General features: G+C 61.2%; 1 protein-coding gene across 8 annotated transcripts in view; it reads left to right on the top strand.

Annotated features, from left to right (window-relative positions):
* Positions 1-27,249, top strand: part of LRP1 (LDL receptor related protein 1) — an 81,069-nt gene that overhangs the window by 43,250 nt on the left and 10,570 nt on the right. For 5 of the 8 annotated variants that reach the window (XR_003957280.4, XM_072919545.1, XM_030259269.4 and 2 more), the window contains 49 exons: positions 767-934; positions 1,181-1,363; positions 1,750-1,950; positions 2,032-2,277; positions 2,466-2,663; positions 3,411-3,615; positions 3,712-3,876; positions 4,755-4,999; positions 5,249-5,380; positions 5,462-5,689; positions 5,825-5,999; positions 6,333-6,427; positions 6,723-6,872; positions 7,016-7,156; positions 7,318-7,446; positions 8,203-8,334; positions 8,562-8,696; positions 8,771-8,900; positions 9,325-9,451; positions 9,642-9,793; positions 9,908-10,032; positions 10,210-10,581; positions 11,602-11,791; positions 12,146-12,350; positions 12,863-13,055; positions 13,717-13,842; positions 13,928-14,056; positions 14,867-14,986; positions 15,589-15,702; positions 16,056-16,205; positions 16,455-16,592; positions 17,051-17,167; positions 17,364-17,492; positions 17,564-17,686; positions 18,780-18,920; positions 19,008-19,195; positions 19,683-19,866; positions 20,041-20,126; positions 20,379-20,498; positions 21,041-21,228; positions 21,639-21,844; positions 22,001-22,189; positions 22,585-22,733; positions 23,137-23,230; positions 23,471-23,587; positions 23,678-23,797; positions 24,244-24,366; positions 25,435-25,560; positions 26,040-26,156. Coding sequence is in view for 7 of the 8 variants with exons in the window: in XM_072919545.1 (XP_072775646.1) it covers positions 767-934; positions 1,181-1,363; positions 1,750-1,950; positions 2,032-2,277; positions 2,466-2,663; positions 3,411-3,615; positions 3,712-3,876; positions 4,755-4,999; positions 5,249-5,380; positions 5,462-5,689; positions 5,825-5,999; positions 6,333-6,427; positions 6,723-6,872; positions 7,016-7,156; positions 7,318-7,446; positions 8,203-8,334; positions 8,562-8,696; positions 8,771-8,900; positions 9,325-9,451; positions 9,642-9,793; positions 9,908-10,032; positions 10,210-10,581; positions 11,602-11,791; positions 12,146-12,350; positions 12,863-13,055; positions 13,717-13,842; positions 13,928-14,056; positions 14,867-14,986; positions 15,589-15,702; positions 16,056-16,205; positions 16,455-16,592; positions 17,051-17,167; positions 17,364-17,492; positions 17,564-17,686; positions 18,780-18,920; positions 19,008-19,195; positions 19,683-19,866; positions 20,041-20,126; positions 20,379-20,498; positions 21,041-21,228; positions 21,639-21,844; positions 22,001-22,189; positions 22,585-22,733; positions 23,137-23,230; positions 23,471-23,587; positions 23,678-23,797; positions 24,244-24,366; positions 25,435-25,560; positions 26,040-26,156 (7,716 nt within the window). In the remaining variant the exon portion in view is untranslated. The remainder of the gene's footprint in view (positions 1-766; positions 935-1,180; positions 1,364-1,749; positions 1,951-2,031; positions 2,278-2,465; positions 2,664-3,410; positions 3,616-3,711; positions 3,877-4,754; positions 5,000-5,248; positions 5,381-5,461; positions 5,690-5,824; positions 6,000-6,332; positions 6,428-6,722; positions 6,873-7,015; positions 7,157-7,317; positions 7,447-8,202; positions 8,335-8,561; positions 8,697-8,770; positions 8,901-9,324; positions 9,452-9,641; positions 9,794-9,907; positions 10,033-10,209; positions 10,582-11,601; positions 11,792-12,145; positions 12,351-12,862; positions 13,056-13,716; positions 13,843-13,927; positions 14,057-14,866; positions 14,987-15,588; positions 15,703-16,055; positions 16,206-16,454; positions 16,593-17,050; positions 17,168-17,363; positions 17,493-17,563; positions 17,687-18,779; positions 18,921-19,007; positions 19,196-19,682; positions 19,867-20,040; positions 20,127-20,378; positions 20,499-21,040; positions 21,229-21,638; positions 21,845-22,000; positions 22,190-22,584; positions 22,734-23,136; positions 23,231-23,470; positions 23,588-23,677; positions 23,798-24,243; positions 24,367-25,434; positions 25,561-26,039; positions 26,157-27,249) is intronic. The other 3 variants (XM_030259270.4, XM_030259271.4, XM_030259272.4) reach the window with 3 other exon arrangements.

Genomic DNA, 27,249 nt, shown 5'->3' with positions numbered 1-27,249 from the left:
GGAGCCACTGTTCCTCCCAGTTCACCGGGCAGAGCCACTTGGGAAGCTGCTCTTGGTGGAAGACCAGAGAGGTCAAGGGTTGCAGGTGCTGCTGGCGAGGCCACATGGCAGCTGGCAGTGCCACTGTCCCCATCAGTGCCACTGTCCCCATCAGTGCCACTGTCCCCATCAGTGCCATCATCCATTTGCCCATCCTGAGGCACCAGGAAGCAAATCCCCTTGACCAGTCTCAGGTAGGGCATCCACAGCGGAGCCCTGTGGTGGTCCCCAGGCCAGGCCCCCCGTGCCAGGCAGGCAGAGGGGCTGCATTGCCAGTGTCCAGGTACCCTCAGACCAAACCTCCCCCTGCCCACAGCGGGCGTGGGGGTTTCCTCCAGGCAATCTGACCCCCCCAATTGGCTGTTCCAGCCCCCTCCCCATGGGTGCACCCCCAAAGAAGTGCCTGTCCCCCAGCCCTGCTCCCCCCAGAGTGGAGCCCAGGGCCCCCCAGGTTCATGGCTGATCTATGCAGTTTCTGTGTTTCATTTTCTCTGTGTGCCGCTGGTGCTGTGGGGTGGGAGGGCCGGGGGTCTGCAGCCCATGGTGGGGGACCCACCGCCAGCACCGAGGGGCTGCTGTCACCCCACGTCCCGTCTGCCGGCGGGGTCCGTCCGGTCCCTGTTGTCCCCGCTTCCCCCGGTGAGGGGTCTCTGCTGTCCTCCCTCCTGCCAGCCCCCTCCTGGCCGGGCCCCTGCTGACCCCCTGCCCGCCCCCCTTCCCTCTGCAGACAACGACTGTGGGGACAACAGCGATGAGGCCGGCTGCAGCCACTCCTGCTCCAGCAACCAGTTCAAGTGCAACAGCGGGCGCTGCATCCCCGTGCACTGGACCTGCGACGGGGACAACGACTGCGGCGACTACAGCGACGAGACCCACGCCAACTGCACCAACCAGGGTGAGCCCCAGCACGTGGAAGGGACCCCCAAGCACAGAGAGCCAAACCCTGCCCCGGGCAGAGCCGCCCTGCTTCCAGGCAGAGAATTCTGCAGCCTTCTCTGGCCACACTCAGTTCTCAGATCCCCCTCCCGTGCCTCTGGGTGCCTCCAGCTGTTTTTCTGCTGGTTGAGTGCCTGGTCCTCACCCAGTCCTGCAGCCCCCCAGCTCCGTGGGGTGCAGGCAGTGAGCAGTGCCCTCCCCACAGCCACGCGCCCGCCCGGGGGCTGCCACACGGACGAGTTCCAGTGCCGGCTGGACGGGCTGTGCATCCCCATGCGCTGGCGCTGTGACGGTGACACGGACTGCATGGACTCCAGCGACGAGAAGAACTGCGAGGGGGTCACCCACGTCTGCGACCCCAACGTCAAATTCGGCTGCAAGGACTCAGGTGAGAGCAGGGGGCAGGGGATCCCACCTGGGGGGGCTGGACTGTCCTCGGTGCTGGAATAACAGGGAAACACAAGTGGCCAACCCATGAGCCACGATCCTGATGGATTCTGTCATCCTCAGATCCCTTCTGCTCTTCTCTGAGGAAGGGGCTGGGACACCCTTTGGTGGGCTGGGGACAAGAGTGGTGGGACACCAGTTCTGGGGCTGACCTCCTGAGCCCCCAGGCCCTGTCTGACCTGTCCCATCTGGACCAGCTCTGCTCCAACTTTTGGTGTTTGAGCTACTCAAACACCCCCATGTTCCCCATGCACGGGATAACATCTGGAAATGCCTGGAATAACCTTCTGGTTCTGCTCTGCCCCCTCCCTGCCCGCTCCCCATCAGCCCGGTGCATCAGCAAGGCCTGGGTCTGTGACGGGGACAGCGACTGCGAGGACAACTCTGACGAGGAGAACTGCGAGTCCCTGGTGTGCAAACCCCCCTCTCACACCTGTGCCAACAACACCTCCATCTGCCTGCCCCCCGAGAAGCTCTGCGATGGCTCTGATGACTGCGGTGATGGCTCCGACGAGGGCGAGCTCTGCGGTGAGCGCGGGGCCGGGCGCGGGGACACGGGGGGAGCCGGCAGTGGCACGAGGAGGTGACAAGCGTGTCCTGTCCCCGCAGACCAGTGTTCCCTCAACAACGGCGGCTGCAGCCACAACTGCACCGTGGCCCCTGGCGAGGGCATCGTGTGCTCCTGTCCCCTGGGCATGGAGCTGGGTGCTGACAACAAGACCTGCCAGATCCAGAGCTACTGTGCCAAGCACCTCAAGTGCAGCCAGAAGTGCGAGCAGGACAAGTACAATGTCAAGTGCTCCTGCTACGAGGGTTGGATGCTGGAGCCCGATGGCGAGAGCTGCCGCAGCCTGGGTGTGTTTTGGGGGGCACCAGGGACTGGTAGCAGCCCCCCACAGCTGCCTCGGGGTGTTTGTCCTCTCGTGGAGCTGGGGGTTGTGCTGATGGACGTGGCTGGGTGATGGTGGAATCTGTGCTGACAATAGCTGGGGCTGGGTGCACTGTCCCCTGCCTTGTCCCTGACCCTGCTCTGCTTCCCCCAGACCCCTTCAAGCCGTTCATCATCTTCTCCAACCGCCACGAGATCCGGCGCATCGACCTGCACCGAGGGGACTACAGCGTCCTGGTGCCCGGGCTGCGCAACACCATCGCCCTGGACTTCCACCTCAACCAGAGCTCCCTGTACTGGACCGACGTGGTGGAGGACAAGATCTACAGGGGAAAGCTGCTGGAGAACGGGGGTGCGGAGCCTTGGGTTGGGGGAGCCGGGGGTTGGAGGGAAAGCAGGGCTGCAGGGCTGGGGTCAGTGATTCTGTGGCACCCCACGGTGATGCGGCAGCTGAAGCCCACAGCCCTGACAGTGATCCTGATCCTGTTCTGCTCTCATTATGCAGCAGTTAATTAGCATTCCCAGCGCTTCCCCGCTCGTAATTGCAGCCCAGCAGCTGGGCAGAGAGAGGACACCCTCGCCATCAGTGCTGCTCCTGCAGGAGCCCAGTGGCAGGACTAGGGATGGGGGGCTGAGCCCTTTGGGGTCTGGGCTATGGAAAGATGCTGAGCCCTTTGGGGTCTGGACTGTGGATGGGGGCTGAGCCCTTTAGGGTCTGGACTATGGACAGGGGGTGCTGAGCTCTTTGGGGTCTGGACTATGGATTGGGGCCTGAGCCTTTTGGGGTCTGGTCTATGGATTTGGGGTGCTGAGCTCCTTGGGGCCTGACCATGGATAGGGGGTGCTGAGCTCCTTGGGGTCTGGTCTATGGATTTGGGGTGCTGAGCTCTTTGTGGTCGGACCACGGATAGGGGGTGCTGAACCCTTCGGGGTTTGGACCATGGGCAGGGGTGGTTCAGGCTCTGTTTGGGGAGGACGTGTCCCCCCACAGCCAGCCCCAGCTGAGCTGGTTGGAGCTGTTGGGGGTACAGGGGTGGTGGCAGTGCTGAGTGGGCTGGGGAAGGGACACCAGGCTGAGCCCTCAGCTTGTGCCCCACAGCTCTGACCAGCTTCGAGGTGGTGATACAGTACGGCCTGGCCACCCCCGAGGGACTGGCCGTGGACTGGATCGCTGGCAACATCTACTGGGTGGAGAGCAACCTGGACCAGATCGAGGTGGCCAAGCTGGACGGCACCATGAGGACCACGCTGCTGGCCGGGGACATCGAGCACCCCCGCGCCATCGCCCTGGACCCTCGCTACGGGTGAGGCAGGAGGGGACGGCGCTCACCGGGACATGCGGCACCTGTGGGGGGACGAGGCCACGGGCTCCTGTCCGTGCTGACAGTCCCTCCTGGCAGGATCCTGTTCTGGACGGACTGGGACGCCAGCCTGCCCCGCATCGAGGCCGCCTCCATGAGCGGCGAGGGCCGACGCACCATCCACAAGGAGACGGGCTCGGGGGGATGGCCCAACGGGCTCACTGTGGACTACCTGGAGAAGAGGATCCTCTGGATCGATGCCAGGTAGGGCCAGGACACCTCTCTCTGTCCCTCCCAGTCTGGATCTTCCCCTGGTTCCAGCGTTGTGCTGGGCTGGGAGACAGAAGCCTTCACGCTGTGGGGTCTGTTTGTGTCTCCAGCGTGTGCCAGGCACGGCTCTGGGTGTTGTCCCCTGTGGATCCTGGTGTAAATGAGCAGGATTTTAGACCCTGCTGGTTGTTGCTTTTGGGTTAAAGACCCTGTGGTGCCCCCTCCTCTCCTCCCTTGTCGGAATCTGAGGTATTGATGATCCCGAGATTGTAAAAGTCTCTGTCTGTCAGCCCCGCTGCCAAAGCAGAAGCCATAATTGGTCTGTGCTGTTTCAAGGTTGTTTATTCTGTTTATCTCTACCATGTTCTGCTGCCCTGCCGCAGCTCTGTCCTGCAGGGCAGCGTGTGGGGCTCTGCCCTCAGTGGGATGGTACAAACATTAAATACCACAAACTACCTGTGCTGGATTTACAATAACGTGCCAATATCTGTCACCTACGTTGGACAGTGTGTCCCCAGCCTGAACCAACAGAAAAATGCCAACACCACAGTGAAACATGGAGGGCATGAAGAAGGAGAAAAAGGACAAGGCACACCCAATTTCCTCCATCTTGTCCCCTTTGGACCCCTAATCTAGAATCCTAAAATTTTACTTTTGCACCCGTGCCGCACTTAATTATTACTCATATCAAACAGTCACAGCTTGTAATTCATCCTGTAAGATCGAAAACACTTTTCCATGGCCAGAGATCACAGCCAGTGTCTCTGGGGGCTCTGTCCAGGGGGGTTCCTGACCCCTGCCAGGGTCCCAGGGCAGCCAGAGGGAAGCCCTGGATTCCCACACTCGCTCACCCTCATCTCACCCCGGCACAGGTCGGACGCCATCTACTCAGCCCTGTATGATGGGACAGGGCACATCGAGGTGCTGAGGGGACACGAGTACCTGTCCCACCCCTTCGCTGTCACCCTGTACGGGGGGGAGGTGTACTGGACCGACTGGCGCACCAACACCTTGGCCAAGGCCAACAAGTGGACGGGGCACAACGTGACCGTGGTGCAGAGGACCAACACGCAGCCCTTTGACCTGCAGGTGTATCACCCCTCCCGGCAGCCCCTGGGTGAGGCTGAGGGAGCGCAGGAGGGGGGATGGGGTGGGGGGACAACAGAGGGTGGCACTGGCACTTGGTCCGTGCCCACAGCCCCTTGGAGCAGCGGGTGGACGCTGCTCTCATCCCTGTGGCCGCCCCTTTGCCCCGTCAGGTGATGCTTGATGGGGCAGGCAGGGTCTGGGGGGGCTGCAGCTCTTGGGGTCTCCTGGGTGGGTGTCCCCCAGGCTGGGATGTCGCTGAGTCCTCTCCCCATTGCAGCTCCTAATCCCTGCGAAGCCAACGGGGGCAAAGGGCCGTGTTCCCACCTCTGCCTCATCAACTACAACCGCACCTTGTCCTGTGCCTGCCCCCACCTCATGAAGCTGGACAAGGACAACACCACCTGCTATGGTAGGGGTCTGCCAGGGGAGCTGGGGGGATGAGGGATGCTCTGGAGCCACGATCCCACCGCTGCCCTTCTTCTTCTCCCAGAGTTTAAGAAGTTCCTGCTGTACGCGCGGCAGATGGAGATCCGGGGCGTGGACATCGACAACCCCTACTACAACTACATCATCTCCTTCACCGTGCCCGACATCGACAACGTCACCGTGGTGGACTACGACGCTTTGGAGCAGCGCATTTACTGGTCGGATGTCCGCACCCAGACCATCAAGAGAGCCTTCATCAATGGCACCGGCGTGGAGACCGTCGTCTCTGCAGGTTGGTGTGGGGGAAGCTGGGACCCCCAGCCCTCCAGAGCCTTCAGCTTCCTGAGATCAGCCCTTCTTCTTCATCTGAGCATCATCCCAGCCCCGTCCTCAGAGCTGACGAGCTCCTGTCTCCGTTCCCTTGCAGACCTGCCCAACGCTCACGGCCTCTCCGTGGATTGGGTTTCCAGAAACCTCTTCTGGACCAGCTACGACGCCAACAAGAAGCAGATCAACGTGGCCAGGCTGGATGGTTCCTTCAAGAACGCTGTGATCCAGGGGCTGGACAAGCCTCACTGCCTGGTGGTGCACCCGCTGCGGGGGTGAGTCTGGTGTGCGTGCAGGCACAGGTGTGTGTGTGATGGGGGAGAGAACGGGGGCTGTCCCTGTGTGTCACAGGGGATGGGGCTGTGCTGTGTGTCTGCACACGTGTGTGTGGAGGGGAACGGGCTGTGATAAGTGAGCACCCACCAGTGTGTGACAATCCAGGTGTGCATGGGGCTTTGGCAACCCCCAAGCCCCCTCCTGGGTGGGGACAAGGGGCTGTGGGGCTGCCCAGGCTGTGCCACAAGCACGTGAGGGGCTCTGCGAGGCTGGGAGAGTGCAGGGGGCTGCTGGCACCGTGGCCCTTTGCCCATTGTCCTCTCACCTCGAAGGAAGCTGTACTGGACAGATGGGGACAACATCAGTGTGGCCAACATGGATGGCAGCAACCGCACGCTCCTCTTCACCAACCAGAAGGGACCTGTTGGTAAGAACCCCTCCATGGATCCCTCACCTCCTCTTGCTGTCCTGCAGAGCCTCAAGTCCCTGCTCTGCCTCCTTGAGGGGATGGCAGCTGTCCTGTTCTGGGTCACCATGGCCTTACCTGCCTGCTCTCTCCATCCCATCCCATCCCATCCCATCCCATCCCATCCCATCCCATCCCATCCCATCCCATCCCATCCCATCCCATCCCAAATCCCAAATCCCAAATCCCATCCCACCTCCAGCTCCGTGACGGTCCCTGCGTGCCCCCAGCCTGGTGACATTCCCGTCCTTTCCAGGCCTGGCCATCGACTACCCGGAGAGCAAACTCTACTGGATCAGCTCTGGCAACGGCACCATCAACAGGTGTGACCTGGATGGCGGCAACCTGGAGGTGATGGAGTCCGTGCGGAGCCAGCTGAGCAAGGCCACCGCCCTGGCCATCATGGGTGAGGGCTGCCGAAGGGCGACACCTTCCCCTGCCTCCTTTGGAAAGTTTGGAAGTTTGGAAACTTTGGAAGTTTGGCCCTTCCCAAACTCTCCTGGGAGGGGATGGGGAGCGCTGCCACATGCTCCTGCCTCCTCCCCACAGGGGACAAGCTGTGGTGGGCTGACCAGGCCTCCGAGAGGATGGGCACCTGCAACAAGAAGGACGGGACGGAGGTGACGGTGCTGCGCAACAGCACCACGCTGGTGATGCACATGAAGGTGTACGACGAGAGCATCCAGCAAGGTCAGTCTGGGGTCCCGTGGGGCTGGGAAGTGGTGGCTCCATCCCTGACAGCTGGCCCAAGCTTTGCCCTTGCCCTCGTACGGGTGCTGCCCTGGCTGCCCCAGCCTTGCTGGGTGCACCCTGGTCCCCCAGAGCCCCTCACCCCCTTTTCTCTGCCACAGCTGGGACCAACCCCTGCAGCCAGAACAACGGGGACTGCTCGCAGCTGTGCCTCCCCACCTCGGAGACCTCCCGCTCCTGCATGTGCACCGCAGGCTACAGCCTCAAGAGCGGGCAGCAGTCCTGTGAAGGTGTGTGCTTGTCCCTGTCCCCTCCCTGAACCACCCCTCGGTGCAGAGAGACCCCGTGGCCACCCCAGCCATGCCTGTGGCCACCCCGGCTGGTGACCCCTCGCTCTGGCTGCACCGGAGGGACACTGGGGGGGCTTGGAGGGCTTGTGGGCTCAGGTGGCAGCGAGAGCCTCGCCTGGGCTGTCCCTGATGAGCGTGGGGGCACTGCCCGGCCACCGAGGGTGTCACTGGTGGAGTGGACCCTCAGTGGACCCTCCCAGGGAGGGGTGGGACCCTCGCTGTGGGCAGCAGGTTGGGCTCACCGGGAGCAGGACCAGGCACAGCCCTCGCTCTGCGGATCCCCCATCCCCACCAAGCTCGCTGCCATCCCCCCGGGCACTGCCAGGGCCTCTCAAAGGCTGTTTGTGTGCAAAGTGTTCCGGGTGGTTTTGTGGGGGGGTTGGCAGAGCTCTGCACCATCTGGGTCAGGGCAGGGGCTGAATAACAAGTGCTGCCCTGACCCAGATGCGCTGCGGAGCCTTTGCCAACACGGGGTGGGGGTGGTGGGTGGTGGGAAGGGGCTTCGCTCGTGCCCCCCTGAAGCAGGGCCGGACCCCGGAACAGGCTGGGACGGGGGTTGCAGCCCCCAGGGAGGTCTGTGCTGTTCCTGCAGAGCCCTGCCAGGCTCATGCTCCTCCCCTGTCACAGTTTTCCACAGTGGAGGGGCAGCCTGTGGGTTTTGGGATGTGTCTGACTGTCCCTGCCCCTGTGCTGCAGGTGTTGGCTCCTTCCTGCTGTACTCGGTGCACGAGGGGATCCGGGGCATTCCCCTGGACCCCAACGACAAGTCGGATGCTCTGGTGCCGGTGTCGGGGACCTCCCTGGCTGTGGGAATCGACTTCCACGCAGGTGATGCGGGGCTGGGAACAGGACAGGGGGTCTGGGAACAGCACAGGGATGAAGAGCATGAGGGGGCCATCACCATCACCCTTTGGCCAGTGCTTTGCCCTGGAATGCCCCCTCGGCAGCGCCAAGTCAGGGAGGATTTCAGGGCTCCTCGGTGCAGGTTTTTACCATTCTGGAGTGACCAGAGGTGATCACTGACTCGTCCCCTCCTGCCTCCTTGTCCCTCTCAGAGAATGACACAATTTACTGGGTGGACATGGGCCTGAGCACCATCAGTCGAGCCAAGCGGGACCAGACGTGGCGTGAGGACGTGGTGACCAACGGCATTGGCCGCGTGGAGGGCATCGCCGTGGACTGGATCGCAGGTGGGATGGGGCTCTGGAGCCAGGGGCAGCGGGGCAGTGGGGCTTGTGGGGGGGTTCACCGTCCCCTCTTGCAGGAAACATCTACTGGACAGACCAGGGCTTTGATGTCATCGAGGTGGCCAGGCTGAACGGGTCCTTCCGCTACGTGGTCATCTCGCAGGGGCTGGACAAGCCACGGGCCATCACGGTCCATCCAGAGAAGGGGTGAGACACCGCCCCAAAAGGGGCATCGCCTGTGGGGTGGGCACAGGGTGAGACCCCCGCGCCTCCCGGCAGAGGGAAGGACTCGCAGCTCTGCCACACCAAGGAGTCCAGACTTTGGATTTAATGCTCCTTTCACTGATGGGCTGAAGTCCCTGGGAGCCCCTTGGGACCTGGTGGGTGTCAGCACCTCAGAAAATCCAGGCAGAGCCTCCTTAAACTGGCTTCAGCTTTAGACAGAGCCCCAGGGAGAGCAGAGGAGTTTGGATCTGGGGAGGGATGGAGATGCAGGGGATGTGATGCCGGGTCTGTGAGTGGGCAGGGTCTGGACTGAAGCCCCACTGTGGGGGGATGAATGGGGTGGTGTCAAAGGGCCAATGCTGCCCCTGGGGATGAACCTGTGGTGACATCCCTGCTGTCCCCTCAGGTACCTGTTCTGGACAGAGTGGGGGCAGTACCCCCGCATCGAGCGCTCGCGCCTGGACGGCACCGAGAGGATGGTGCTGGTCAACGTCAGCATCAGCTGGCCCAACGGGATTTCCGTGGACTACGAGGTACAGTTGGCATCTGGGAGGATGGTACCAGGCCCCAGGGTTCCTGTGGCCGTGTCCTGCTGCTGGGGACGTGGTTGCCCTCCTTGGGGCTCCAGAGTCTCAGGGTGGTCTGAACCCCAGGACATCCTGCCGGAGGCGCGGAGGGTAATGCTGCTCCCACGCCAACTGGGATGTTGTCTCATCCCTGCAGGATGGGAAGCTGTACTGGTGTGATGCCCGGACAGACAAAATCGAACGGATTGACCTGGAGACGGGCGAGAACCGGGAGGTTGTTCTGTCCAGCAACAACATGGACATGTTCTCCGTGTCGGTCTTTGAGGAATACATTTACTGGAGTGATAGGTGCGGTGCCAAGGGGGCTGGGGGCTGTGTGGAGGGTGGGGGCAGCTGATGGCTGCTATGGGAAGGTGGGGAGGGGTCCTGTGCTGGTCACTTGGTGACTCTGTCCTCCTTCAGGACTCACGCCAACGGCTCCATCAAAAGAGGAAACAAGGACAACGCCACTGAGTCAGTGTCCCTGCGGACTGGGATCGGCGTGCAGCTCAAGGACATCAAAGTCTTCAACCGGGCCCGGCAGAAGGGTAGGTCTGAGCACGGGGGCAGCTCCTGATGTGGGGAAGAGGGATGGAATCACTGTGTCCCCATCGGAGCCGTGCTGTGCCGTGGTTCCAGCCCGTTCCTTCCTTTGGGTGCTGAAAGAGGCCAAGTGGCTGCATCCTGCCCCATCCCTCACCGAATCCCCCCTGTCCCCCCACCAGGCACCAACATCTGTGCCCAGAACAACGGGGGCTGCCAGCAGCTGTGCCTGTTCCGCGGCGGCGGGCAGAGGACGTGCGCCTGCGCCCACGGGATGCTGTCGGAGGACGGCGTGAGCTGCCGGGACTACGACGGGTACCTGCTCTACTCGGAGCGCACCATCCTCAAGAGCATCCACCTCTCGGACGAGAACAACCTCAACGCGCCCATCAAGCCCTTCGAGGACGCGGAGCACATGAAGAACGTCATCGCCCTGGCCTTCGATTACCGCTACGGCTCCAAGGGCAGCAACCGCATCTTCTACAGCGACATCCACTTCGGCAACATCCAGCAGATCAACGACGACGGCACGGGGCGCAAGACCATCGTGGAGAGTGAGTGGCACGGGATTGTCCCTTCTGCGCCTGCCCTCGGACCTGTCTCCCTCTCCCCCACCCCCTCCTGCGCTCCCTCTGTTCTTGCTCAAGGGGTTTTTGGAGGGGTTTGGAGGGGCAGCGAGTACAGGCTGAGCTGTGAGAGGTTTCTGAGGAGTTCCTGGGAGTGGACTCAGGCACTGGGAGCAGCCTGCAGAGCTCGTTCTGGCACGGAGAGCGTGTCACGAGGCTTGGGCTCTAGAAACAGGCGCTGCAGCAAAGTTGAGATCAGCTCTGTGCTCACACTCACCTCTCGAGGCAGCGCCCTAAGCCCTGACCCTTGGAGTGCCCAGCCCTGGCCTCACCTCCAGGCCTCACCTTGCACTTGGTTGGGTTTATTGGGACCTGCAGCAGCTTCAAAGAACCGCAGTTGCTGCCCCAGGAGCTCCCTGAGCCAGGGCCTTGGACGTGCTGCTAATGAGGGAATTCACAGTGGGCTCATGGTGCTTTATCCCTGAGAGGGGAGAGCATGGCCCAGCTCTCACAGCCGCCTCATTAAACCCTTTTCCAAGCGTTAATTAGGGGGGGAGGATGGGTGCACGGTTCAAGTTCCCAGCTGGGAAGGGCTCCCTGGTCCCCACCAAGCTTTGCCTTGTCACTTTGTGCCCCAGGGGCTCAGCTGTCCCCTGGCAGAGGGAAACTCTCCCCTTCCCAGAGCAAGGTCTGGCTGGTGTGGGGTTTTGAGAGCCAAATTCAAGTCCTTGGTGCACTGTAGGTGTGCATCCCTCAGCCTTCCTGCAAGGGAGGGTCATTCCAACAGAGCTCTACCCACGGGACTCTCAGGGGTCTCTGCTCCCCGCTGAGCACAGCCCCCAGCCCTACTGAGTCCCCACCCAGCAGCCAAAGCCTCCAAGGGATTTTTGGGCTGTAATTAAAAGCAAAAACTTCACCATCCCAGTGTCAGGGTCAGCGCTGGCCATGCAGGGTGACCCACAGCCCTGCTGGGGTCCGGGCTGGGTGTGACCTTTGCTGTCCCCATAGATGTGGGCTCGGTGGAGGGGCTGGCGTACCACCGCGGCTGGGACACGCTGTACTGGACCAGCTACACCACCTCCACCATCACCCGGCACACCGTGGACCAGAGCCGGGTCGGGGCCTTTGAGAGGGAGACCGTGATCACCATGTCAGGGGACGACCACCCCCGAGCCTTCGTGCTGGACGAGTGCCAGAAGTGAGTGGCCACTGGTGGTCCAGCCAGCCCCACCAGGGATCCGTGTGGTCCCAGTGGACGTTGTGGGGAGGAAGCTCTGGATCCCAGCACAGAAAAGATTGGACCCCCAGGGAGGAAAGACGCTGTAGCCCCCTCCCCACAAAGCAGCTCCACACCCCCTGTCCCATCCCCATCCACATTTCCCAGCTGGCTGCAGCAGCCTATTCACCCTCTTCCCATTCATTTTATGTGGGAATGATGTCCCGTGCATCTCCCAGTCTCTGGAAGCCCCCCAGCTGTGGAGGGACGGGCTGAGCCAGCCTGGATGAGGCTGAGCTGGGGCTCCAAAGCCGTTGTGTGTCCCTCCCCTCCCAGCCTGATGTTCTGGACCAACTGGAATGAGCAGCACCCCAGCATCATGCGGGCCACCCTCTCCGGTGCCAACGTCCTCATCATCATCGACCAGGACATACGGACGCCCAACGGGTTGGCCATCGACCACAAGGCTGAGAAGATTTACTTCTCTGATGCCACCCTGGACAAGATCGAGCGCTGCGAATACGACGGCTCCCATCGCCATGTGAGTCTGAGGCCAGTGAGATGGGGAGGAAAACTGGGGCTGGAGTGTGGTCAGAGGGAAGCAGAGCTGTGCCTGGGGCTGGAGAGGTCAGGCATCCCACTGGGGTGGGCTCCTCCTGCTCCCAGTTGGGCTGTGTCCCTGAGAAGTGAGGACATAGCTTCAAGCTGCATCAGAGGAGATTCACGCTGGACATGAGAAGGAATTTCTTTATGGAAAGGGTTGTTAAACATTGGAAGAGGCTGCGCTGGTTGGTGGTGGAGTCACCATCCCTGGAGGAGTCCAAGGAATTGCTGGACGTGGCACTGAGTGCTCTGGAGGGGGTTGGTTACAGGTTGGACTTGATCTTGGAGATCTTCTCCAACCTCAAGGATTCTGTGAAGTGTCCAAGGACAGGTCGGATGGAGCTTGGAGCAGCCCTGGAAGGCGTACCTGCCCATGGCAGGGGTATGGGAACCGAATGAGCTTTAAGATCCTTTCCAACACAACCCCTCCCGCGATTCTGTGCCCGGCAGGTGATCCTGAAGTCGGAGCCCGTGCACCCCTTTGGCCTGGCCGTGTACGGCGATTACATCTTCTGGACGGACTGGGTGCGCCGGGCCGTGCAGCGCGCCAACAAATACGTGGGCACCGACATGAAGCTGCTGCGCGTGGACATCCCCCAGCAGCCCATGGGCATCATCGCCGTGGCCAACGACACCGACAGCTGTGAGGACCCTCTGCTGTCACTGCGCTGTCCCTGCCCTCTGCCCCTCACCCTGGCAGCAGGCCTGGGGAAAGGGAACCCATCCCAATGTCCTTCCTGGTCTTTTGGGAATCCATCCCATTGTCCATCATGGTCCTTTGGGAGTCGTCCCACCGTCCTTCCTGGCTCTTCAGGAATCCATCTCACTGTCCTTCCTGGCCTTTTGGGAGCCCATCCCACTGTCCATCATGGTCCTGTGAGAACCCATCCCACCGTCCTTCATGGTCCTTTGGGAGCCCATCCCACCGTCCTTTCGTGGCTCTTTGAGAAGCCATCCCTCTGTCCATTCTGGCCCTTTGGGAATCCATCCCCCCATCCTTCCTAGGCCTTTGGGAATCATCCCATTGTCCTTCCCAGCTTATTGTTGCCTCCTTGTGACCCTCATGCCAGAGTTGTCCGTCCCCAAAACCGCTGCAGGCTGAAGACAGAGAGGATTTGCTCTGTTCCTGCTCTTCCCAGGGCATCTCCTTGTAAAATCTGGGGAAACCGGGTGCCTCCAGCCCCCTAACCCTCCATGGGAAGAGATGCCTGGGGAGGGATCCCTACATTTTGTCGCAGCAGGGAGGACGAGGAGGAAGGGCTGCTGGGTCCATCCCTGGTGTGACCGCTGTCCCTCTGTCCTAGGCGAGCTGTCCCTGTGCCAGGTGAACAACGGCGGCTGCCAGGACCTGTGCCTGCTCACCCCCAAGGGCCACGTCAACTGCTCCTGCCGCGGGGAGCGGGTCCTGCAGGAGGATTTCACCTGCAAAGGTGAGGGGCGTGGGAGGGGCTGAGGGAAGGAAGGGGTGAGGCTGATCTCAGCCTGGCAGAGCTGAGATTCCCGTGCTCTGCCCAGCTGTGAATTCCACCTGCAACGTGCACGAGGAGTTTGAGTGCGGGAACGGCGAATGCATCGACTTCAGCCGCACCTGCGACGGCGTCGTGCACTGCAAGGACAAGTCGGACGAGAAGCAGTCCTACTGCAGTAAGGTTCCTCCTCTTGCTGCCTTGCTCACCCACACACGCACCCCTGCACCCCCAGACACCCTGCCCGAGCTGCCAGCTCAGAGAATCACGGAACACTTTGGGTTGGAAGGGAACAAAATCAGGGGCTTCCCCTTCAAGGCAGACAAACACACAAGGCAGGTGCCTCCACACAGCCTTGAAAAGTCTGTCCCTCATTAATTAGTCTTAGAACCTCTTGTAGTTTGCCATTAAATCTTAAAGAGGATGGAGGCAAAAACTAAAAGGATGGAAGGCAGGATTCACAGCGCTCCAGAAAATCAATCCATTTTCCTATGTTCAAGGTCATGGAATCATGGAATGGTTTGGGTTGGGAGGGACCTTAAAGCTCATTTCACTTCACCCTGGGACATCTTCTACTAGCCCAGCCACATCCAACTTGCTCCAAGCCACATCCAGCCTGGCCTTGGACATTGCTGGGGTTGCTCAGCAAAGGGCACAAGGACTCCAGGGTGTCCTTCCATCCCTCATGTGCATGCAGTCCCTCCTGCCCTCCCAGAGCTTCACCCAGCCAGGCTTTAAGGTCTCCAGACCTTTCCCAGTGCTGGGGACATGCTGGAGAGCAGCAGGAGCCCTGGAGCTGAGCCAGCGGGGTCTGCAGCACCCTCCAACACCATCCCTCACCCCTCTGCACGAGCGAGTGGGTTCCTGATCCCGCTCTGTGGTTTCTTCCCCTGCTGGAAGGTCCTCAAGGATCTGAGACCCTCAGGGGTGCTTGCCCTCCTTCTACTCACTTTCTCCTCTTCCTCTTCCTCCTCTTCCTCCCTGGCAGGCAGCCGCAAGTGCAAGAAGGGCTACCTGCACTGCATGAACGGGCGCTGCGTCGCCAGTCGCTACTGGTGTGATGGCGTGGACAACTGCGGGGACAACTCGGACGAGGTGCCCTGTAACAGTGAGTGTCTGCCTGGCACCCGGCCAGCCCCTGCCAGGGCTCCGTCAGCTGCCTGGGACAGGGACAGCGGCTTCGGGAGGGAGTTACCGGCAGCTTGACAGGAGCAGAGCAGAGCCAGGGCTGCACGGAGAGTCAAGGTCGAGCTTGTGCTGCTTTGCAAAGCTTACAGAGTGACAGCTGAGAGGAAAAACTCCTGGGCATGGGCACGCAGCACCCAGCGAGAGTGGTTTGACAGCCAGGAGGGTCACAGGGTGTCGTGTCACTGCTCCTCATGGCTCCCAGGCATCCCCTTAGGGGGCTGCAGGATGGGTCTGCTTGGTTTCAAACTGACAGGAGCACTTGGGAGCTTCTCAGAGTCCTGTCCAGGTCTGGTTGTGCCAGGGAGAGGGGCTCAGGCTGCTGGGCAGGTTGTGAGTGGGAGGCGCCGGGTCTCATCCAGAAGGGGGTTTGGTCTGGGAGCACTCTGAGCATCCCAGAGCTGCATGGATGGGGGGGGGTGTGGGTGCCTTTCCACAGCACCAGTGGGTGCCATGGGGTGAGTGTGCATGTGGGGTTCCCCCCACCCTGCCTCAGTTGACTGTGGGGGCTTCTTCCCCCGGCAGAAACCAGCTGTGCCGCGACCGAGTTCCGCTGCCGGGACGGGACCTGCATCGGGAATTCCAGCCGCTGCAACCAGTTCATCGACTGCGAGGATGCATCTGATGAAATGAACTGCAGTGAGTGCCCAGAGCTGCTGCCCCAGCCCCTCCTCAGCTCTGGAGATGCTCCTGCTCTCGATGCTGGCGGCAGGGACCTGGGGCTTTGGGGAGGGAGGAGGGTCCTGCTGCTCTCCTGGGATGAGGCAGCCCCAGCCCCCCCCTGCAGCCCCCCTGTGCCATGCTCAGCACCCCACACCCGCTGGATCCCTGCAGCTCTGGGCATGTGTGGGGCTCTCCTGGGGGTGTGTGGGGTGCGGTGGGCTCCAGCAGCAGGGCAGGGGCCGGTGCCACGCGGGAGCCAGAGCCAGAACGGGGGGCTCCTGCCGTGGTTCCTGCTGCGTCACCGGGGCTTCTGCTGTGATTCCTCTCAGCTGCCACCGACTGCAGCAGCTACTTCAGGCTGGGGGTGAAGGGCACCACGTTCCAGAAGTGTGAGCACACGTCCCTGTGCTACGCGCCCAGCTGGGTGTGCGATGGCGCCAACGACTGCGGCGATTACTCGGACGAGCGCAACTGCCCCGGTGAGAGCAGGAGGGCAGAGGGGGCTCTGGGGGCAGGGATGCCCCTTTGGGGTCTGCTTGGGTTCTGGAGGCTTTGTCTGCCCGCTGGGACTGTTGTTCTCTGCTCGTGTGGCTCCCACACAGATGGTGCCGCAGGGATCTGGGATGTGGGACCTCAGGGGGATTTTGGGGAGGAATCCTTCAGTTCTGGCCTGGGAGGAGGCAAGACGTGGCCGTGCCATCATCCTCACTGATGTTTCCATCACAAAGCAGGTGGGAGGAAGCCCAAATGTCCATCCAACTACTTTGCCTGCCCGAGCGGGAGGTGCATCCCCATGACCTGGACCTGCGACAAGGAGGACGACTGCGAGAACGGAGAAGATGAGATGCAGTGCAGTGAGCGGCAGGGTGGGGACAGTCAGGATTTGGGCTGGGGCACGAGGTGGTGCTGGTGGGTGGGCAGGACCCTCTTCTCTCCCTGACATTCATTTGCCAAGGACAGATGCAAGATTCTTCCCCCTCTGTGGCTTTTAGCTGTGACCAGTGTAAATGTCCTCGTGTGCTGGTTTGCTCAGCACACGCACAAGTGTCCGTGGCCCTTTTGAATGGCTCCCTTCAGCTGCATTTTTAGTTCTAACCTTCTTCTTGTTTGGGGAACAAGCCCCAAACAGTGCTCAGGAGCTGGGGATCTTCCTCAGGTCCAGCAACAGCGAGTCCCACACCAGCCCTGTGGGACCAGGAGTAGTACCCCCAACCCGCCCTGGGCTCATGGAGCCCCGCTGGCCCAGCCTGGCCATGCTCTGCTGATGTTTCCTGCCTTTATCACCTCGCTCTGACCCCGATCTCCTCCTCTTCTCCTCCCCCAGACAAGTTCTGCTACCCCGTGCAGTTCGAGTGCAACAACCACCGCTGCATCTCCAAGCTCTGGGTGTGTGACGGAGCCGATGACTGCGGGGACGGCTCTGACGAGGACAGTCGCTGCCGTGAGTCTGCTCCAGCCCTTCTCCCCCTCTCAGTCCCTGCCTGCTCCATCCCCATGCTCCTGCATCCGTGTTCCTGCCTCTGCCCATCCCTCTCCCACCCGTGGTCTCACCGCTCTCCTGAGCTCTGCATCCTGGGGCTCCCCAGAGCTTCCAGCAGTGGGGTGACCGCACTCCATCCTGCTCCTCCCTTCCCCAGGGCTGACCACCTGCAGCTCAGGATCCTTCCAGTGCCCGGGCACCTACGTGTGCGTGCCGGAGCGCTGGCTCTGTGACGGGGACAAGGACTGCGCCGACGGGGCCGACGAGACCCTCGCTGCCGGCTGCTGTGAGTGCCCGAGGCGGGGGGCTGGGGAGGCCGGGGCTGGCGGGGCTGACGGTGCTGCTGCCCCGTTGCAGTGTACAACAACACCTGTGAGGAGCGGGAGTTCATGTGCGGGAACCGGCAGTGCATCCCCAAGCACTTCGTCTGCGACCACGACGACGACTGCGGCGACGGCTCCGACGAGTCCCCGGAATGTGGTGGGTGTCCGTGGGAGCCCGGGACTGACCCGGCTGGGTCCTGCTGGGCTTTGGGCAGGACCCTGGGAGGGTCTTCGTCATCATGGAGGGGTTTGGTGTGAGTGTGGTGAGAGGGAACCCAGAGAGGCAGCAGAAGGGGATTGTTCGTGAAGAGCAGCCCCCAGCCCTGACACAGAGATCCAAACCCACAGAGATCCACACCCACACAGATCCAAACCCACACAGATCCAAACCCACACAGATCCAAACCCACAGAGAGATCCAAACCCACAGAGAGATCCAAACCCACAGAGATCCAAACCCACAGAGAGCCAAACCCACAGAGATCCAAACCCACAGAGAGCCAAACCCACAGAGATCCAAATCCAGAGAGATCCAAACCCACAGAGATCCAAACCCACAGAGTGATCCAAACCCACAGAGATCCAAACCCACAGAAAGATCCAAACCCACAGAGATCCGAACCCACAGAGATCCAAACCCACAGAGAGATCCAAACCTACAGAGAGATCCAAACCCACAGAGAGATCCAAACCCACACAGATCCAAACCCACACAGATCCAAACCCACAGGGATCCAAACCCACAGAGATCCAAACCCACAGAGATCCAAACCCACAGAGTGATCCAAACCCACAGAGAGATCCAAACCCACACAGATCCAAACCCACAGAGAGATCCAAACCCACAGAGAGATCCAAACCCACAGAGATCCAAACCAACAGAGAGATCCAAACCCACAGAGGGATCCAAACCCACAGAGAGATCCAAACCCACAGAGAGATCCAAACCCACAGAGATCCAAGCCCACAGAGGAATCCAAACCCACAGAGAGATCCAAACCCACAGAGAGATCCAAACCCACAGAGGGATCCAAACCCACAGAGATCCAAACCCACAGAGGGATCCAAGCCCACAGAGTGTGTGTGCAGGGCAGCCCTGTCCCCGTGTCCCAGTGCGGTGTCCCTGTCACTGCCAGCAGCTCGGGGAGGTTTGGCTCCGTGGTGCCTCTCTGTCTCTCCGAGCGGCTCCACGGTGCCGGTGGAAGGTTCTGGAAGGTGGGATGCTGGCTGAGCCCCTCACCCTCCCTCAGAGTATCCCACCTGTGGCCCCCACGAGTTCCGCTGTCAGAACGGCCGCTGCCTCAGCAACCGGCAGTGGGAATGCGATGGGGAGTTCGACTGCCACGACCACTCGGACGAGGCGCCCAAGAACCCGCGCTGCAGCAGCCCAGGTACCTGCTGGGGTCACGGTGGGGTCCTGGGGGGGATAGCAGAACCCCAGCCACCTCCCAGTGACCACTGCCACCTCCTCTCTGCAGAAAACAAGTGCAACGACTCCTTCTTCCTCTGCAAGAACGGGAATTGCATCTCCGAGGCGCTGCTCTGCGACAACAACAACGACTGCGCCGACGGCTCGGACGAGCTCAACTGCTTCATCAACGAGTGCCTCAACAAGAAGCTGAGTGGCTGCTCCCAGGAGTGTGAGGACCTCAAGATTGGGTACAAGGTAGGGGTCCACGGGGTGGGGGGCTGGCTGCAGAGGTCATAGAATTACAGAATGCCCTGAGTTGGAAGGGACCTAACATCATTGCTAAAGTCCAACTCCTGCCCCTGCACGGGAGACCTCAGCAATCTCACCCTGCGCCTGAGAGTTGTCCAAATGCTCCTGGAGCTCTGGCAGCCTTGGGGCTGTGCCAGCCAACAGTGCCTGACCACCCTCTGGGGGAAGAACCTTTTCCTGATATCCAGCCTAAACCTCCCCTGGCACAGCTCCCGCTGTTCCCTCTCCTTCCTCCTCCGCAGACGTGAGGGTTGTGTCTGTCCTGTGCCAGCTGGGCCAGGGACGTGACACGGGCGCTTCAGGCACTGTTTGTGCATCTCAGCTGTCCTTGCTGAGTCTGCGTGTCCCCTGGTGGCACTTGTCACCTCCTAGCACCTGCCACCTCCCAGCGAGGGCCTTGGAGGTGTCTGACAGCTCCGGGCTGCTCCTGCAGTGCAGATGCCGTCCCGGGTTCCGGCTGAAGGACGACGGGAAGACGTGCATCGACATCGACGAGTGCTCCACCACCTACCCCTGCAGCCAGAAATGCATCAACACCCTGGGCAGCTACAAGTGCCTCTGCACCGAGGGCTACAAGCTCAGACCTGACAACCCCACCAGCTGCAAGGCTGTCACAGGTGAGAGCCACGATGTTCCTGGCGACCGTGGGATGCTCCTGGCGCTGGAGTTGGAGGGTGAAGTGGCTGCCTCCAGCTCATGAGGGAGTGGGGCTGGGAGGGTGGCAGGTCTGCAAGGTTCTGCCCACACCCCAGCAGTGCTGCCCTGCCACTTTTCCCTCTTTCCCCATGCAGATGAAGAGCCTTTCCTCATCTTCGCCAACCGCTACTATCTGCGGAAGCTCAACCTGGATGGCTCCAACTACACTCTGCTCAAGCAGGTGCGGGGTGGGCTGGGAGCTGGAGGCACACCAGCCCCATGTGGCTGGGATTTGGGGATGGGGCAGGCCCTGGAGGACACAGGAGCTGCCAGCTGAGGAGTTTGGGCTCTTGGGGAATGGTAGATCCGTCTAAATGTCAGGAGGTCACTGTGAGCGAGGAGCAGACAGGGAGGGTGTGGGGTCTGTAAAACCCCCCAGAGCCCATGCCAGCCACTGAGGCTGCTGCAACCCTTCTGCCTCCCTGCTCTCCAGGGGCTGAACAACGCCGTGGCTCTGGATTTCGACTACCGGGAGCAGATGATCTACTGGACGGATGTCACCACGCAGGGCAGCATGATCCGCCGCATGCACATCAACGGCAGCAACGTCCAGGTGAGGGCGTGGGGCACCCCTGGGCACCCCTGGGCTGGGCAGCCGGGCCTCACCCCCCTCCTGCCCCGCTCTGGGGTCATCACTGGGCTTCGGGAGTCAGCTCCAGGTGCTGGGGGATGTTTTGGAGCCCCACCCCAAGCAGGGGTGAGCGCCACACTGCCCTGAAATGTGGGACAGGGAAGTTTGGGGGATAGAGTCATGGAGATGTGGAATAATTTGGGTCAGAAGGGATCTTAAAGTTCATCCAGTTTCACTCCCCTGCCATGGGCAGGGACATCTTCCACTATCCCAGGTTGCTCCAAGCCCCATCCAACCTGGCTTTGAACACTGCCAGGGATCCAGAGCAGCCACAGCTTCTCTGGGCACCCTGTGCCAGGGCCTCCCCACCCTCAGAGGGAGGAATTTCTTCCCAAAATCCCATCTAAACCTAAGAGGGGAGTGAGGAAGAAGATTTGAGCTGGGGAGGGGGATGCTGTTGCCCCTGAGACATCAGGGCTTGGTTCTCTCTGCTCATCCCTGTCACCTCTGACTCCTCCTGGCAGGTCCTTCACCGCACAGGGCTCAGCAACCCCGACGGGCTGGCTGTGGACTGGGTGGGAGGAAACCTCTACTGGTGTGACAAGGGTCGGGACACCATCGAGGTGTCGAAGCTCAACGGCGCGTACCGCACCGTGCTGGTCAACTCGGGCCTGCGCGAGCCCCGCGCGCTCGTGGTGGACGTGCAGAACGGGTGAGAGCCTGGGGGACGTGGACCTGCTGCTCTGCTCTGGGAAGGGAGCTGTGCTCATCTTGCCGTAGTCCCAAAGGTTGGGAGATGGGATGAAGCCTTTCCTCTTGGTCTCTGGGACACCAGGATGCTTTTCACTACCCTGTGCCCATGCACTTCCATTTAGCACAGAGTCACGGGGTGGTTTGGGGTGGAAGGGATCTTAAAGACCATCTTGTTCCACCCCACTGCTGTGGGCAGTCACCTTCCACTATCCCAGGCTGCTGCAAGCCCCATCCAACCTTGGACACTTCCAGGGATGGGGCAGCCGCAACTTCTCTGGACATCCTGTGCCAGGGCCTCACCACCCTCACGGGGAGAAATTTCTGTGGTTCCCAACTCAGCGTCTCCCTGCTCTTCTGTTTCATCCCCAGCTACCTCTACTGGACGGACTGGGGGGATCACTCTCTGATCGGGAAGATCGGCATGGACGGCACCAACCGCAGCGTCATCGTGGACACCAAGATCACCTGGCCCAACGGCCTCACCCTGGACTACATCAACAGCCGGATCTACTGGGCCGACGCCCGCGAGGACTACATCGAGTTCGCCAGCCTGGACGGCTCCAACCGGCACACGGGTGAGAGCGCCGGGCTCCCGGCGTGCCAGCTCTTGGAGCGGGAGCTGGGGCTGCTGGGGACAGTCCCCAGCCCTGGCCGCTCCTCTGTGTCCAGGCTGCTTCCCTGTGGGAGGGGAGCAATGCTCAGCCCCTCGCTGAGCGCTGCTCCCCTCGCAGTGCTGAGCCAGGACATCCCGCACATCTTCGCCCTCACCCTCTTCGAGGATTTCATCTACTGGACCGACTGGGAGACCAAGTCCATCAACCGGGCCCACAAGACAACGGGAGCCAACAAGACGCTGCTGATCAGCACCTTGCACCGGCCCATGGACATCCACATCTACCACCCCTACCGCCAGCCCGACGGTGAGCGTGTGGGGACGGATTTGTAGAAAATTCCCAAAGTTTGACAGAAGGCTGACACGGTGTGCATCTGTATGCAAACCTTGAGATAAGAAATGCTGACTTAGAAATGCCACGGAATAGGATGGACGTCGTTGAGAGAGAAATGGAACTAGAAACAAGTTTCATAGAGTGGCCTTGCAAATAAGACTGGATATTTTAGAGAAATAGAAGTACAAATGCATTTCTCACAGAGCACGGCTTGGGGGTGCTGGGGAACCACCCCGGGAAAGGGACATGGGGGGACACCAGGTCGTGCAGGGGGAACAGGAGCAGGGTGACAAGGGTCTTGCTGCTCCCACGTCGCCCAGAGGGTTCCCAGCTCGGCCTGACTTGCTGTTGTTCCCTGTTCTCTCCAGTTCCCAACCATCCCTGCAAGACCAACAACGGTGGCTGCAGCAACCTCTGCCTGCTCTCGCCGGGCGGGGGGCACAAGTGTGCCTGTCCCACCAACTTCTACCTGGGCAGTGATGGCAAAACCTGCGTGTCCAACTGCACTGCCAGCCAGGTAAACCCCTGCCTGCCTGTCCCTGCCTGTCCCTGCCTGTCCCTGCCTGTCCCTGCCTGCCTGGATATTCCCCATGCCTGTGTCCCTCCTGTCATGATCTCCCAGGGGTGATGGGGTGTTCCAGTCTTCTGTGGGTGCAGGCAGCATCTCCCTCCTGTGGCACTTCGTGTCTGGGGGTGTCCAGGGGAGCCAGAGACCCTCCAGCTCCAGGATGTTCTTCTGCCCTTCTCCTCGAAGCCCAGGGCCTGGGTGGGGTTAAGGCTTTGCTCTGGGTCAGGATTTGGGGGTACCTGGAGGGGACAGCACAGGATCAGTGCCCCTGAGTGATCTCACTGGGATGAAATCTTTTGGGATCCCCCCCTTCCCCATCCTGAGCCACCCCATGAGCTCCTCTCTCCATCAGTTTGTCTGCAAGAACGACAAGTGCATCCCTTTCTGGTGGAAATGCGACACCGAGGACGACTGCGGGGACCGGTCGGACGAGCCGGAGGATTGCCGTGAGTGCCGGGGGGTGACACAGCCCCACCATGTCCCAGCGCCCCGTGGCTGTTGGGACAGCCCCGTGGACGGGAGGGTCAGTCCAATAACAGGGTTGTCCCATGGAGCAGGGACCAAGCCCAGAATTGCATGCTGGGTCCCTGCAGAAGACCCCAGAGGGGTGGAGCAGGGGTTCGAGGCTGAGGTGTGCCCTGAAAATGTTCCTCAGAGCAAACCTGTGGTCCTGTGTTACCCCACAGCTGAGTTCAAGTGCAGGCCAGGGCAGTTCCAGTGCTCCACAGGGATCTGCACCAACCCCGCCTTCATCTGCGACGGTGACAACGACTGCCAGGACAACTCAGACGAGGCCAACTGTGGTAGGTTCCCTATGTCCCCTTGTGACCCCCAGGCCTGCACAGCGTGGAGCTGCAGCCTGCCACCCCCTGACCGTGTCACCTCTTCCCCAGACATCCACGTCTGCCTGCCCAGCCAGTTCAAGTGCACCAACACCAACCGCTGCATCCCCGGCATCTTCCGCTGCAACGGGCAGGACAACTGCGGGGACGGCGAGGACGAGAAGGACTGTCGTGAGTGGGGGGCTCAGGGTGTCCGGTGGGAGCAAGTGTGGGTCAGACTGAGGGGCTCAGGTCTGTATCTTAGGGTGTTTGGCTCCCTGGGTTGCCCCAAGGCTTTCTCCATACCCCTGGTTTCTGCAGACCCTCTGTCCCCGTCACCCCTACAGACGCTGCTGTTTCCTAGTGGGAGTGAAATCCTTAAGCCACTTGAAGTGGATTTGGGCTGAGCCTCTTGCCCAGCTGAGAGATCTGGTGGCCTCTGCCCTGTGCCCCCATAGCTTGGAGCCTTCTGGGGCCGTTTTATGGCTCTGCTCCACCTCCTCCAGCGAGCACAGCAGCTCCAGTGATCCCTGGAGCATCCACACACCTCTCAACCCCACGGCTGCTTTTTGGGGAAAGGGCTGGCTGGTTCCTGCCTGCCCTGCTGCCCTTCCTGACACCCCTTCTCCCTCCTGCAGCGGAGGTGACCTGCGCCCCCAACCAGTTCCAGTGTGCCATCACCAAGCGCTGCATCCCCCGTGTCTGGGTCTGTGACCGCGACAACGACTGCGTGGACGGCTCTGATGAACCTGCCAACTGCAGTAAGGGGCCTGGCTGGGGAGGGGTTCTGCTCACCTGTAAAACACCCACACCGGGCACCTCTGTGTGCTGGTGGGGTGGCAGGTCCCTGCTCAGTCCCTGCTTGGTCCCTGCTTGGTCCCTGCTCTGTCTCTGCTCCGTCCCTGCTCAGTCCCTGCTCAGTCCCTGCTTGGTCCCTGCTCTGTCTCTGCTCCGTCCCTGCTCAGTCCCTGCTCAGTCCCTGCTCAGTTTTACCCAATCCCTGCTCAGTTTTACCCCAATCCCTGCTCAGTCCCTGCTCAGTCCCTGCTCAGTTCCTGCTCAGTCCCTGCTCAGTTCAACCCCAATCCCTGCTCAGTCCCTGCTCAGTCCCTGCTCAGTCCCTGCTCAGTTTTACCCCAATCCCTGCTCAGTCCCTGCTCAGTTTTACCCCAATCCCTGCTCAGTTCTACCCCAATCCCTGCTCACTCCCTGCCCAGTTTACCCCAGTCCCTGCTCAGTTTTACCCCAATCCCTGCTCAGTTCTACCCCAATCCCTGCTCACTCCCTGCCCAGTTTACCCCAGTCCCTGCTCAGTTTTACCCCAATCCCTGCTCAGTTCTACCCCAATCCCTGCTCAGTCCCTCCTCAGTCCCACCCCAGTCCCTCCTCACTCCCTGCTCAGTTTTACCCCAATCCCTGCTCAGTCCCTGCTCAGTTCAACCCCAATCTCTGCTCACTCTCTGCTCAGTTTTACCCCAATCCCTGCTCAGTTTTACCCCAATCCCTGCTCAGTCCCTGCTCAGTTTTACCCCAATCCCTGCTCAGTTTTACCCCAATCCCTGCTCAGTTTTACCCCAGTCGCTGCTCACTCCCTGCCCAGTTTACCCCAGTCCCTGCTCAGTCCCTGTGGGCAGGGGATGATGGTGTTGGTGTCTCTGTCTGGATCTGTCCTGCTGGGATCCTCCTCCCCCTGACTTCTCCCTGGAGAGCTGCTGGGAGGGCAGGGGGATCTCACCCAGCTCCAGGCTGTTCATCACCCTGCAGAGAGCAGCACACTCCTGGCCACTGCTGATCCCTGCCCTGTGCCTGTGTCACCTTGTCCCCTCCAGCACAAATGACCTGTGGCGTGGACGAGTTCCGGTGCAAGGACTCGGGCCGGTGCATCCCGGCACGCTGGAAGTGCGACGGGGAGGACGACTGTGGGGATGGATCCGACGAGCCCAAGGAGGAATGCGGTGAGCCACTGTCATCTTGTGTCCCTGTTCCCTGAGGGACAGGCTGGCCTGGTACTGTCTGTCTCCTCTGGGGTGCCCCAAAAGTTCCCTGTCTCTGTCCCCCTCTGGGGCGGTGCTGTCCCTGTCCCTGTCCCTGTCCCTGTCCCTGTCCCTGTCCCTGTCCCTGTCCCTGTCCCTGTCCCTGTCCCCTCTGGGGCAGTGCTGACCCTGTCCCTGTCCCTGTCCCTATCCCTGTCCCTATCCCTGTCCCTGTCCCTGTCCCTGTCCCACTCTGGGGCGGTGCTGTCCCTGTCCCTGTCCCTGTCCCTGTCCCTGTCCCTGTCCCTGTCCCTGTCCCATGCTGGGGCGGTGCTGACCCTGTCCCTGTCCCTGTCCCATCCCTGTCCCTGTCCCTGTCCCTGTCCCGCTCTGGGGTGGTGCTGACCCTGTCCCTGTCGCTGTCCCTGTCCCTGTCCCTGTCCTGTCCCTGTCCCTCCCAGACGAGCGCACCTGCGAGCCGTACCAGTTCCGCTGCAAGAACAACCGCTGCGTGCCGGGCCGCTGGCAGTGCGACTACGACAACGACTGCGGGGACAACTCGGACGAGGAGAGCTGCAGTACGTGCCACCCCCCAGCCCTTGCTGTCCCCGGGGTGGAGCAGTGGAGGGGGAGAAGTTTGGGCCCCCCCAGCCCCTCTTTTGCTGCCGGGGACTGTCAGGCTGGTGGTGGGGTCAGTCAGGGGTCTGGAGAGCCTGGCCCTGCACAGAGTGGGGCTGTGCCAAGGAGACACCTCAAGGGTGACGAGTGACACTGAAGGGGTGACCCCAGCACACTCCCTGCAGGAGCATGGGGGCCCAGCAGAGTCCCCTGAGGGCATCTTGTCCTGCTCTGCCACCAAGCATCACCCCTTGTGTCACCCCCTGCCTGCCAGCGGCGCCTGGGATGGAGGTGGGGACACACAGAGCTGTCAGGAGGGACCCAGGTCACAACCTCAGGCCTAGGTAGAACACGAGTGTCCTCATGGACAAGACCATTCCCAGGGCTCCAGTGTGGCTCTGTCCCTCCAGAGGGGTTCAGGCTGCCCGTGGGATGGCACCAGGGTCTGCTGCCAGACCCTCTTCTACCCCACAGCACCCAGAGGGGTTCAGGCTGCCCGTGGGATGGCACCAGGGTCTGCTGCCAGACCCTCTCCTGCCCCACAGTGCCCACTGGGTCCCTCTGTCTTCCTGCAGCTCTTTAGGGTGCAGCTTTTGTTTTCTTTTCTGTTGATTTCCCGTCGTGTTTTTGAGTTTGTGCCATTTCACTTCATCTTATGTTTTTCTCCATTTTCACACTGTCGTTATGGGGCGCTCAGAGGTAGGTTCCTGCCAAAATCTTTTAATTCCATGTACAGTCTCTCTAAACCCAATGAAGACAATGATTTCTAGGTGAGGGCAGAGGGGTCGGGACTGGACAATCCTGGTGGATTTACTGAGCATCAGCACCAGCATCTCCCTCCACAGAGCCACAGCCAGGGAGGGTCCAACCCTGCTGCTCTGCAGGGCCCGTGCATGGCTTGGATTTGGCTCCAAAACCCATCCCCACCGTGACTCTCCTGCTCCCCTGGACACCCCCTGTTCCCCTCTTCCCCCACAGTCCTGTGCCGTGACCCGGGGGTCCCTGTGCCCCAATACCCTGGGGCCGTGGGGAGGGGAAGGGTCCCAAGAGCCA

The sequence above is a fragment of the Taeniopygia guttata genome, chromosome 29 (assembly GCF_048771995.1).
Source record: "Taeniopygia guttata chromosome 29, bTaeGut7.mat, whole genome shotgun sequence".
Classification (NCBI taxonomy): Eukaryota; Metazoa; Chordata; class Aves; order Passeriformes; family Estrildidae; genus Taeniopygia; species Taeniopygia guttata.
Note: the sequence above shows the minus strand (reverse complement) of the source record. Positions and strands in the feature narration are given on the sequence as shown.